Consider the following 12,308-nt stretch of genomic DNA (forward strand, 5'->3'; position numbering starts at 1 on the left):
AGCACGACAATCACTATTTGTGGTACAATTAAGTTCACAAAACTCCTTAGGGTAAGTTTCTCCACCTACAAAACTCAAATTCAAGTACATAAAATCTTGAAAAGAAGGAACGTCACGAACAAGAAGATCATCTACAAAGCGTCTTGCATTGCATAACTCGTGCAAAAATATTGGGCAAGTGCTAGCAAGGACAAGCCGCTCCATAAAATCAAACTCATAAGTAGAAAGATAGAAATTAGCAAGAAAAACAACACAATTGGTGCCCATAGGGATACCAATTGTTTGCTTGAAAAGAGAATCACCGACGCTTATATATAAATTGTCCAAAAGAAAATCTAACCAAGATATGATGTCAATGTCATCTACAATCCTGGTGAATCTCTTTCTTCCTTTGTCTACATCTACATTCTTACTTTTTAACCATACGAAGTCAAGTTCAAGGCTGACTTTTCTACTAGCAATGCCTTGTACCCATCCTTCTCAAGCTTGTATGCAAAAACTTTTAAAATAAAATTTATCACATTCCTGACATTTCCTACCATTTGAAGTAAAACCCATGTGTGAAATCAAAGTCATCGGCTTGTCGAAGAAGTCTTGAGAAGGAGGTTAGGGTACTACCAGAGTGGATAGGATGATAAGTACGATAGAAAAAACCGTTTAAAGCGTTGTGCAGTACTAGTCATCACTACGAGTATAAAAAATTCGTTAGGTAATGAATACAAATTCGTATGGTACGGAAAGGCTGATAATTACACGTTTAGAATGCAACCTTGGGTACTGCTACATGTCTTCATTTGTTTGTCAAGTAGAATTTGACTAATCCACTTGACAAGGAATCTGTTGTTATCGTTCTTCTTGTTTCCTTTTGAAGAGCATCAAGAATCTTTTTAGGAACAAGAATGATATGATCATCCTCAATTTCTGGCACATAAGAAGATAGGTCTGGCACATGCGAATCCTCGAATATACTATTTGAGCCAATAAACGTGAAAAGTAGAAAGAATTTTTCTCCACGAAGGCGGAAGTTTCAACAAACAATTGAATTTTTCTTGATAATCATGAAAGGGCCATATAACCCGACTTCACAATTTTGTAGCAATGAGGTACCACATACAATATAACCAAATCACCTTCTTGGAAATCTACATGATGCTAACATATACATCATAGTTTTGAGAACAAGATCAGGAGGTGGTGCTAGTGTTGGAAAAGAAGAAGCCGGCTTTGGAACAAGTGGATCCTTTGCAAGTACAAATCTAAAATGGGCTCTGGACAGATGAGGCTCGGATGCAATTTTCGGCTCGACAAGCATTTGTTCGGGTTCGGGCTCAAGAGTGAGTTCCGGCTCGGAACCGGGCTATAGAACAGGGATGAAGTTGTTTTGTGGTGGGACCTTCTAAGACTGTCGACATAGCTTAGTACGGAATGTACAAAGCCCTCCGGATACTCGTCCATTGCACATGCACGCAAGAGCAGACCTAGAAAGCATGTACAAGCACTTGAGAAACACACAGCATGCATAAGGAAATGCACGCCATATCATACAATGCTGCTTGGTTTGTTATAATGGGGGGGGGGGGTCCACACGCGAGCAATCGATTTGGGATACTGTTGCTGAATTTTTTTATGCTCTATGGAACCCACCTTGGGAAGGGAGGCATGAAAAAGGTGATGAGAAAATGTAGGTTAATAGCAATATTGTTGCTGCTTTAACTTATGGATAGGTAGAACGTAATCCTTAGGGGCATTTTGAAGATGAAGTGCAACCTAAAGGAGCTTTTTGGCCTTATGCTATGAAGAATACACAAAAAACTTATGGATAGGTAGAACGTAATTCTTAGGGGCATAATGAAGATGAAGTGCAACCTAAAGGAGCTTTTTGGCCTTATGTTATGAAGAATATACACAGAAAGGGAAGCATGTGCATAACGTCTCCATGTCCTCATAGTCATATATCTCACATTGGTTGCTCTGTGGATGGGCATTTAGGTCTCCCGTGAGGAAGACTTCCTCCAGAGTTAAGTACATGATGTCCTCTCATAGGCATCCATATGGTGCCTCTGATAGGCATCCATATGGTGGCGGCCCCATGTCTGCATTGGATCACGAATGTATCTTCTGGTAGGTCGCTCCCAATTTGGTATGTTGGCTCCTATGTGTAGCCTGTGGTAGCATAAGAGGATCCCTATGGTGACGAGTAGCATGAAGCAATGTACATCATTCTCATCTGAGAAACCTGCAAATTGATCCACATGTATCTAGCCTCTAGGTTTTGAGTAGCGCCTATAAGTTATCCCCACAGCTCTCGTGCAAAGAGTACTACACTCCACCCTAGCCACCTGAGGTGCCTTGTCTTGTGGTCCTTGTAGGCAGACTCCCACTTATACACCCTAGGTGATTATCTCTCCGGATGTTGATGTGTCTCTTACATACATACATACATACATACATGTATGTTTGTGTGTGCGCGCGCGTGCGCGCGGTTACACGCATGCACGCATTGTGCGTTATGTCTTTATGTTTGTATAACCTAGCATTACGTGTCCAATATACGTATATGCATGAGCACATGTTGTGTATGTAGGTAGCTAACCAAAAATACGTGTACACGCTTACATAACCCATGTCCCTATAAATGTACGTATGACGTCTGTCAGCTTTTTGTGTAAGTATGTGCTTGCATGTGCAAAATATGGACCATAATTACTTATTTCCGTAATATGTCTGTTATGTGTATATAATGTGTGTGCATATTATGTGTGTCTATGCATGTGAATTATCTTCAAATGCATAAGCTCTCCCAAGCACTTCTAAAACAAACGAATGGTCCTTAATTACAACATATATGCTATGTCTATGTGCCTGTGTGGTGCCTACTGCACAGGCATGTCTTCACATGCGGACGCTCTTCCCAAGCACTTAATTAATAAAAAACAATTGGTTATAGACCATATATCCTATAATATAATGCAAGAAAGTCATTACCTTACTGGTCATAGTGGCCGAGTACAAAAGGGTTTGCCTTTCTCTTGGAATTGCTTTCAATATTTCATCCATCTCTTTCTCAAAATCAAGGTCAAGCAATCTGTCAGCTTCATCAAGTACCTGCCATGAATTTCAAGCTTTTAATGGAACAGATTTCTTTGCAAAGTATATTTAAAGAATGACTTGTCAAATGTATTTCTTCAATTACCTACATATAAGAACTTCCAAAAACGAAGAACTGGAAAAAACACTGAATGGAAATAACTCCTCCATTCAGTGTTTTTTCCATGCACACATGTTTCACCATGCAAATGTTGGGTTACCTCAAGTGTGTTTGAGTATGATTTGGAATTTTGTACTCCAAAATTCCTAGCTTAAAAAAGTAGGCTTGTAAAAAGCTACAAGCACACAAATCACACACCACTGATTGTTAAAGTTTGGATCACAAGATATGTGAACCATCTTGTTATTTTATCTCTAAAAATAAAAGACTTCAAATAACCGTCTTTTGTTGCGACTACTTTCTACCTTGAATGACTTATAGAAAGAGAATGAGCTCTGAAGGAGATAGAGTACGACCAGAGTGACAGCTCTATTGCTTGCAAATGGAACTCTTGTTTGAAGTTAAAGCATCTCAAGTGAATGGCCCAAAGTGTTTATATTTGAGTTTAGGTATTTATTTTCCCTATTTTTTGACATGATTCTTGGTACTGAGAGGGGGTAAATAACGCCCCCATGTTAGAATATAAGTCACCCCTGAGTCCCCCTTGTATTCAAATAATTAATTTATTCCCAATTGGTTGGTTTAGCAGCTCTCGCGTGCCAAAAAAGAGGGGCTTGACCCTTTGCATTACATAAAAATCGATCATCGGTGTACAATGAGATCATGGGGAAAAATCCCATAACAAACTACAAGAAATATATGGGGATAAAGATACTTTAATCACATGGTAAAGTATAGCTATTTGGATAGTGATAAAGTCTACACGAATCTGCCCAAAGCTCAATCCACTTCGGGCGATGTAGTGAAAGCCACCAAGTCCAGTGTTGTTTATCTGACCAATTATCTAAATGTTGTAAAAACCTCTTTGTAGCAGCTCACAAAAGCCAAGGGACTGTGAAACTGTTACAGACTTGGTCACCCCAAGTCGTAAATTTGGCACGACACACGAGAGAATCACTTAAAACACTTACACCTAGATGAATTCAGGATAAGCCCAAATTCACCCTTAAAGGAAAGTGCAAGGTATAGACCCATGGTAGTCACCCACAAGACAATATAACCATCAGCTCTTTGTATTGACTAGATACCACGACATCCCCACTAACGTCGTCAGTGCCCAATAGTGGGTGTAGAACTAGATAATAACATATGCTCCCAAACACAACACACACCACACACATACACACATGAGCATACATCATCACATAGATCAGCGCACTGAGTTTTTGCCATGACTTCGAAGATCAAGGGGGGAAGACTCAGCCATAATGAAGCCTAGCACTAAAAGAATCATTAAATCGGAAAAATTAGCACAAAAATGAGGTAGTTGATAGGGCATACGCACCACAAAAGATAGAAAGAATTAGCACAATATCACTTAAAACACTTCACAAATTTAATCACAGTTAAAAAGAGTTGACATGGCCTGACGTAGTTTCGTGCCCAGAGGTATTGGCCCCAAAATCTAGCGCCCCTTTTCGTATTTATTTTTATATTAAACGCTTGAGCAAAGTACAAAGTCCGAGGGTCCTCTCCGCTAAGTTGCTCGTCAACCAACTGAGAATAGGAGTGGCCTTGGATTCATATTTAAAGGCCCCAAGGGCTCTCAAAAGCAGTACATCCAAAAAGCTTCAAACTCAAAAGCTACTGGCTTAAAAGCAACCAACGGAAAATGCAGAAATCCATATGTTGCCACGTCAGCATCTGCCAGCGCGTTTTACGAAAATCAATCTCTCTCTCTCTCTCTCTCTCTCTCTCTCTCTCTCTCTCTCTCTCTCTCTCTCTCTCTCTCTCTCTCTCTCTCTCTCTCTCTCTCTCTCTCGTTTTACCCTTTCGCATTGTCGACTTGACATGGTAGTGCTTGTTGATCGTGGGAGAAGCTACAAAGAGGAGACTGGTGATGTTGGTGGCATTCTGATCGGTAGCGGTTTTTAAGCTCTATCAACGTTTTGTCGTGCCATTGACAACGTAACCCACAAGGGGAGACTCCATTGGCACTGGCTCTAAGGCACATTTTGAAAGGCTTGCCGAGGAGTATTGTCACGTGTTACAAGCTTGGACACTCCAAGTGAGAGATTGATATTATTATGGCTCGCCACTAAGGACAACTCCCGAGGGTCCTCTACTCTCAGACTCTGGGTTCAAATGCTTTGCAGAGTGAGGCTCCACGAGCACTTATGAACAGTACAAGGGATGCCTAAAAGCATAGCCCAAAAGCACTTCACCTAAAAACACTAAACCCAAAAAGCATCTGCTCCCAAAAGCTAGCGCTAAAATCTCCCCAAAACAGCCAGCGCTATTTACAGAAATCCATACAATCTACCACGTGGCATATTCAACGCAAAACGCGGAAAATCCGTACAATGTTGCTAACTCATCGTTCGTATTGTTTGCCACGTTAGTGTGTCAGCTCGTTTTACGAAAATCAGCCTCAAACTTCAAGCTTCTAGTTCTTAAAATTTTTAAGCTCCTCCATCGATGCTCCATAAGTTCTTTCAGTTGGTTGGCTCGGTTTCTCTTGTCCACTTGGCCATTTTCTCTCCTTGTTGGTACCCTACGTGCATGTGGACAAGCTAACTCCTACTTCTAGGGTTTAGGACAGCCTACGCAATGTTCCAACACCTTTGTGAGCCTATATGTCACAAACTAATGACGTGGCAGACTGTACAAGCTGATGACGTGGCAGAACTATACGGCAAGCTCGCATTTTGCGTTGACAATGCTGGCGTAGCAACATTACTGACTTCCGCGATTTGCGTTCTGCCACGTGGCAGACTGTACGGATTTCCGTGATTCCCATTGGCTGCTTTTGGGCCAGTAGCTTTTGAGTTGGAAGCTTTTCATGCAAACTTCCTTTAAGTTTGAATGGCCAGTGTGTGTTGAAGAGCAGCTGAGCAGAGAGGGCCCACGGGAGTTGTGACTTTGCTCAAGCATTAATATAAAAATAGAAAACGAAAGGGTGCCAGATTTTGGGGCCAAAACCTCTCGGCACGGAACTCGTGTCGACTCTAATTTTTAAAGTGTGATAAAGTTGAGGTATTTTAAGTGATTCTCTCGCCATTAGTATCTCAGTATCTAGGACCATTGTAGCAGCAATTGTGCAATCTAAAGCAACTCTCTCTCTAGCAATAAAGAGGGGGGCCCTTGGAGGGAAGTTTGGGATCCCCTCCAATGTTAATCTTCAGTGTTAGTCTTCTTTCTCTCTCTATCACATAGAGAACCTTCACTCTGTAACAAACTTGGACACTCCAAGTCAGGCCCGGCGGAGTTCCGTGCCTAGAGATATTGGCCCCAAAGACTGGCGCCCCTTTCGGTATATCTTTTTGTATTAATTTGTGTTCAAAGTACAAGAGAGTGGGAGGGTTCTCACTCTCAGACTCTGCGTCCAGATGCTCTGAAGAGTGAGCGCGTTGCCCACTTATTTATAAGTTACAAGGGATGCCCAAAAGCAGAGCCCCAAAAGCAGTAGTCAAAAGCTTCTCAAAAAGAAAGCAACTGAGTCTCAAAAGCTGCCAATTTTCAGCCAATGCTTTGCCACGTCATCAACAGATCAATGCAAAAGTAAATTTCCGTACAACTTGTCCCGCTTTTCACGCCGCAAATCACGGAGCTGCCGTACGATGCCACGTCAGTCTGTCAGCGGGTTTTCCGAGTTGTCTGCCACGTGTCATGCAGCCGCATTTTTCGGGCCTCTGGCCTGTTGTGAGTGTGTCCGGGCATGCCACTTCACCAGTTTGTGACATACCCCCCTCTTGAAAGCATTGTAATCGCCCTCGATTACGCCTGCAAAACAGACAGAGGCCATAAACTATTTTAGCAAACACTGATTGTTAGTACCGACGCACTAGGAGCAACACATCCAGCACATGCACCAATCAACAGTCACATCACATGACAAATCACATTCAAAAATCATTCCAATCTCAGACCCTATTTAGCAATCGCATCTAGATCCAGTCAGGACCTCTCACATGCCCAATTAACTAATCCTTATTGCAATCATGTCTATAGAGATTTATCAGACCGAAAATGCTACAATCATTTCGTCTATCAGTTCCTGCACTTAAACAAGTCAAGTACAAATCAGTATCATATTATCAAGAATTCCAAATCTTAAAGTCTTTACAGCAGAATACTATCAGCTCACATTATCCCTGAAACCCAATAGGGACATCAGTGACTCTATTATCAAAAATTGGGACAATTTGTTGACAAAGGAGCGGAGTGACTCCCCTCTTGTGCAAGCCCGCTACCCAAATTCCGCCCTGAAATCGGGGTTCTGTCGGAGTAGACTATGCTAAACCGAATGCTTCAAGTTAAAGTTTCACAATCTGAGGAGTATCTGCCAAGTCCTCCTCCTCCATCCACTTTGCATCCAATGCGGGATAGTTCTTGAATTTAACCAAGAACCGCCTTATCACTTTACCTTTTATCTTTCTATCTTTATGTGTCAGTATCTATTCTGGAAGAGTATGTATCTCCTCGCTTTCCTCCACTTCGGGTTGCTCATATGGCTCCCCATCATCAACCATATCGCCTTTAAAAGGCTTCAAGAGACTCACATGAAAAGTATTGTGAATTCTCCAAGTATCAGACAGCTTCAATCTAAAAGAGACATCAGTTATCTTTTCTTTTATCTCGAAAGGTCCATTTAATTTCAAATCGCGGTGATGTCTATCTACTGCCTTTTTGTGTCTTTCCTGAGATTTCTCTAAAGCCTCCCGAACCTTGGCAAAAGCAGTGTCCAAGTCCCTCGTGTGCTGGTCGGCTTTAAAAATCTTATCTTTCGTACTTAAGGGTGGAACCTTCGTAGCACCTTCAATAATCTCAAATAACTTCCCCGGGCACCGAAGAGTGAATCGTGTTATTGTAGGCAAATTCCACCAAGGGCAAATACTTTTCCCATTGAGTCTTCTGATCCGAAATGTAACACTTCAATAAATCCAATACAACAGAATTTGCAATCTCAGATTGCCCATCTGTCTGCGAGTGGAAAGATGAGGAGAACTGCAACCGTGTGCCAATGTTCTCTCAAATAGCCTTCCAAAACATACTCGTAAATCGGGGATCCCTGTCAGAGACAATTGTCTCAGGCATACCATGTAATCTGAATATTTGGGCAATCAACACTCTCGCTAAGTGATTCGGCTTGATTGTTTTCTTCACTGGAATGAAATGAGCTTGCTTGCTAAATCTGTCAATAACAGTCCAGATACCATCGTACCTACGTTGTGTCTTCGGGAGATCAAAAATGAAATCCATTGCAATACTTTCCCAGAGGCGGGTAGGAATGGGTAAAGGCTGTAACAATCCTTGTGCTTTATGCCTGTCAAACTTGACCTTCTAGCATACCAAGCATCTGCATACAAAGTCGTCCACGTCCTTCTTGAGTCTCGCCAATAGAAGTATCTCTCCACACCTTTCTAGGTGATATCAATGCCACGGTGACCCATAAATGGTGGCCAGTGGCATTCGGTTAGAACCTTTTCCCTCAACGATTGTGTAACACACAACATTGTTTTCTTCATCAAGTAGCCATCCCGAATGGAATATCCCGCTACTACCTCCCCATTCTATAATCGACCGAATACATCTGCAGATCAGTGGCGTATTGATCGACCATGTCCTCAAAGCTTTTATGATGTATTGCGGAAATAGCCAAGACCAACAGCTTCTGGGACAAAGCATCTACCACCAAGTTCTTTTGTCTATGCACAGGGCAGAGTTCACAAGTGCTGAATTTAACAAATTTTGTGAAAATTTGGGCATTAAGAGGGAGCTTATTGTGCCATACAGCCCCTCTTTTAATGGTGTGGCTGAAAGATTCAATAGGACACTTTGTGAGAGGGTGAGATGCATGCTGTCCACAGCTAATCCCTCTCATGGATTTTGGGGAGAAGCTTTGAAAACTGCAGTCCATATATGCAATCGATCCCCTCACATGTCTTTGAAACGTGACATTCCTGAAGAGGTTTGGTCTGGCGAGCCTGCTTCATATGGTCACTTACGCATTTTTGGTTGCGAGGCTTTTGTGCATGTTAGACCTGAGTTGAGGAGTAAACTAGATGCCAAGTCCATTAAAGGCCTCTTCATGGATATGGTGAAGAAGGCGAAATGGGTTACAAGATTTGGTTACCTCAGCTCAAAAGGGTTATACGCAGCCGGGATGTTGTTTTTAATGAGGCAAGGCTGCTTCAAAACAATTGTGCCTCAAAGCATGACCATAAAAGGGTCAAATTTCAGCATGACCAGCCACCTGTTAGACCTATTTTTGACCCTCAAGATGCACCACATATGGCTGAAAATGTAGATGATCCAATGGTGTTTGAGCCAGAAGATGTTGGGCAGCAAATTGAGGCTCTTGAAGGGCATTTGCAGCCATGAAACAATGCCTGAAAATGGTGCTGAAAATGATTACAGCAGCCCATTGTTCATGATTTTATCATGCCACCTCATGTAAACCCATTGCCGGATAATGTGGATCATTGGGTGAGGCGATCTACTCGTCCAAGACGGCTCGTGAGTAGATATGATCCCTCTTTGCATTACATTATGTTGACAGATGAGGGAGAGCCTCTTATGTATAAAGAGGCAAAGACATGTGAGCACAACGACATGGGAGCTTGCTATGCAGGAAGTGATTAAAGCTTTGCATGCTAATCATACTTGCGATTTGGTGGAATTGCCCAAAGGAAGGAAGGCTATTCCTAACAAATGGGTGTATAAAATCAAGACAGTTGATGCAAAACCCAAGTATAAGGCAAGGCTAGTTGCAAAGAGATATGTTCAAACCAAGGGCATAGAATTTCAGAAAGTGTTCTCTCCTGTTGTGAAGATGACCACTTTGCGTGTATTGTTTGCCATAGTGGCTGCCCTTGATTTGAAAATGGACCAAATGGATGTACATACCGCTTTCTTGCATGGTGATGTGGAGGAAGAGCTTTACATGAAGCAACCCAAGGGTTTTGTTATTCCTGGCAAGGAACATTTGGTATGTATGCTCAATAGAAGCTTGTACGGGCTAAAACAATCATGTAGACAATGGTACAAGAAGTTTGACTGCTTCATGCTTAAACATGGTTACAAAAGAAGCCATGCAGACCATTGTTTGTATACTAAACATTATGAGGATGGCAGCCCTATCATTCTTGTGCTCTATGTGGATTATATGTTGATAGCTGCAAAGAAAAGAAGCACTGTTGATGCTCTTAAAGGACAACTAAAATCTGCATTTTCAATGAAAGACCTCGGAGCAGCTAAACATATACTTGGAGTGTGTGTTAGAAGGCAAAGAGACCAACGCATATTGTATTTGTCGCAAGAAAAGTACATTGAAAAGGTGCTGAACAGATTTAACATGGCTGAAGCAAAGCCTCTTGGCGTGCCATTACAGCCATATGTCAAAATCTCCAAGGATGATTGTCCCAAGTCAAAGGAAGAAGCCAATGACAGGCAAAGTGTGCCTTACGCTTCAGCTTGTGGTTCACTTATGTATGCTATGGTTGCTACTAGGCCTGACATAGCCCATGCAATGGGAGTTGTGAGCCGGTTTATGGCTAATCCAGGCAGGTTGCATTGGGATGCAGTGAAGTTCATTATGAGGTACTTGAAAGGGACTAAAAATAAATGCCTCTGCTATAGTAAAGGACCATTGGAGTTGAAGGGATTTTGTGACTCTGACATCGCTGGTGATGTGGATACACGGAAATCCAGAAGTGGCTATGTGTTTACCTCTTGCAGGAAGTGTTGTTTCATGGTGTACTAGATTGCAAAAGATCGTTGCATTGTCTACGACAGAGGCTGAATATATTTCAGCCACTGAGGCTTCCAAAGAAGCCATTTGGTTAGCACGTCTATGCAGTGAGTTTGGTTTGCCTGCCAAGGCACCTATGCTTGGTTGTGATAGCCAGAGTGCCATATGTCTGGCAAAGAAATTAAGAATGCCATGTTTCATGCACGCACAAAGCATATTGATGTGCGGTATCACTTCATTCGATAAGTGCTTGAGGATGGCCTTATTACATTGGTTAAGGTCCATACATCACAAAATCCAACAGATGCTCTCACTAAGTGCTTATCCAAAGCACAACATCATCTTTGCATACAGATGGTGGAAATCACATAGCTTAAAGGCACCATTTATGCCTTTAAGTGGGAGGTTGTTGGGTTAAAGGCCCAAATGGCCCCCTTTTGTGTATAGTTTTAAAGGTTATTAACCTTTGGCCAAGTTCACATTGAACTTGGCCACTAACTTTAAATAGGTCATATACTTTATAATAAAGGGAAGAGATGAGAAAAATAACTCACTCTAAATCTTCCCCTCAAGAATCGTGCGCTCACTCTCCCTCTTCTTCTTCGTTCCCTAGTGCCCTGTTCTCTGCAAGCCTTCGCCCCTCTCCAAAGCACAAGCCCTGCACTTCTTCGCGTGTTCTATCACTTGCACACACTGCTGCGCGCTCATCACTGTAGTCAATTTCTCTTTCAATGGCTGAAAGGCAGTCACCTCTGTGGGTCCCCACGAGAAAGGGACTCCTTTCTGAGTCAACAAATGCAAAGGGGAAGCAACCTCTATAAACTTTCTAATGAACCGCTAGGAGTAAGAACATAAGCCCAAGAAGCTTCTAACTTCATGGACATTCTTCAAATCGGGCCAATCACGTATAGTCTCAATCTTGACCGGGTCAATCTGCACTCCTGCTGCTTAGACGATGTGTCCCAAAAAGTGTATCTCTGGTAGAAAAAATTCACTCTTCTTTGCATTAATCACCAACTTGTGATCCCGCAATGCTTGAAAGACCTGTAGCAGATGTTCCCTATGTTCTGCCTCATCCTTGGAGAAGACAATACGCGAAGACAATAATGAATCCGACACGGCCCGCCAGAGTTCCGTGCCAAGAGGTATTAGCCCCAAAGACTGGCGCCCCTTTCGGTATTTCGTTTTGTATTAATCTGTGTTCAAAGTACAAGAGAGTGGGAGGGTTCTCACTCTCAGACTCTACGTCCAGATGCTCTGAGTTGTGAGGCCCTGCCCACCAATTTAAAGGTTACAAGGGATGCCCAAAAGCAAAGCCCCAAAAGCTGTTCTTTTAAAAGCTTTGTA

At 42.3% G+C, this 12,308-nt stretch overlaps 1 protein-coding gene across 3 annotated transcripts in view; it reads right to left on the bottom strand.

The window, feature by feature from the left end:
- The window catches only part of LOC147449575 (DEAD-box ATP-dependent RNA helicase 10-like), an 81,716-nt gene that overhangs the window by 13,619 nt on the left and 55,789 nt on the right, over window positions 1–12,308 (bottom strand). For 2 of the 3 annotated variants that reach the window (XM_086521987.1, XM_086521986.1), the window contains exon 6: window positions 2,986–3,105. The exons of the other annotated variant lie outside the window; for it this stretch is intronic. In XM_086521987.1, the coding sequence (XP_086378113.1) occupies window positions 2,986–3,105 (120 nt within the window). The remainder of the gene's footprint in view (window positions 1–2,985; window positions 3,106–12,308) is intronic. 3 annotated transcript variants of the gene reach the window in all.

Source organism: Adiantum capillus-veneris, chromosome 10 (assembly GCF_014529385.1).
Source record: "Adiantum capillus-veneris isolate H3 chromosome 10, ASM1452938v2, whole genome shotgun sequence".
NCBI lineage: Eukaryota > Viridiplantae > Streptophyta > Polypodiopsida > Polypodiales > Pteridaceae > Adiantum > Adiantum capillus-veneris.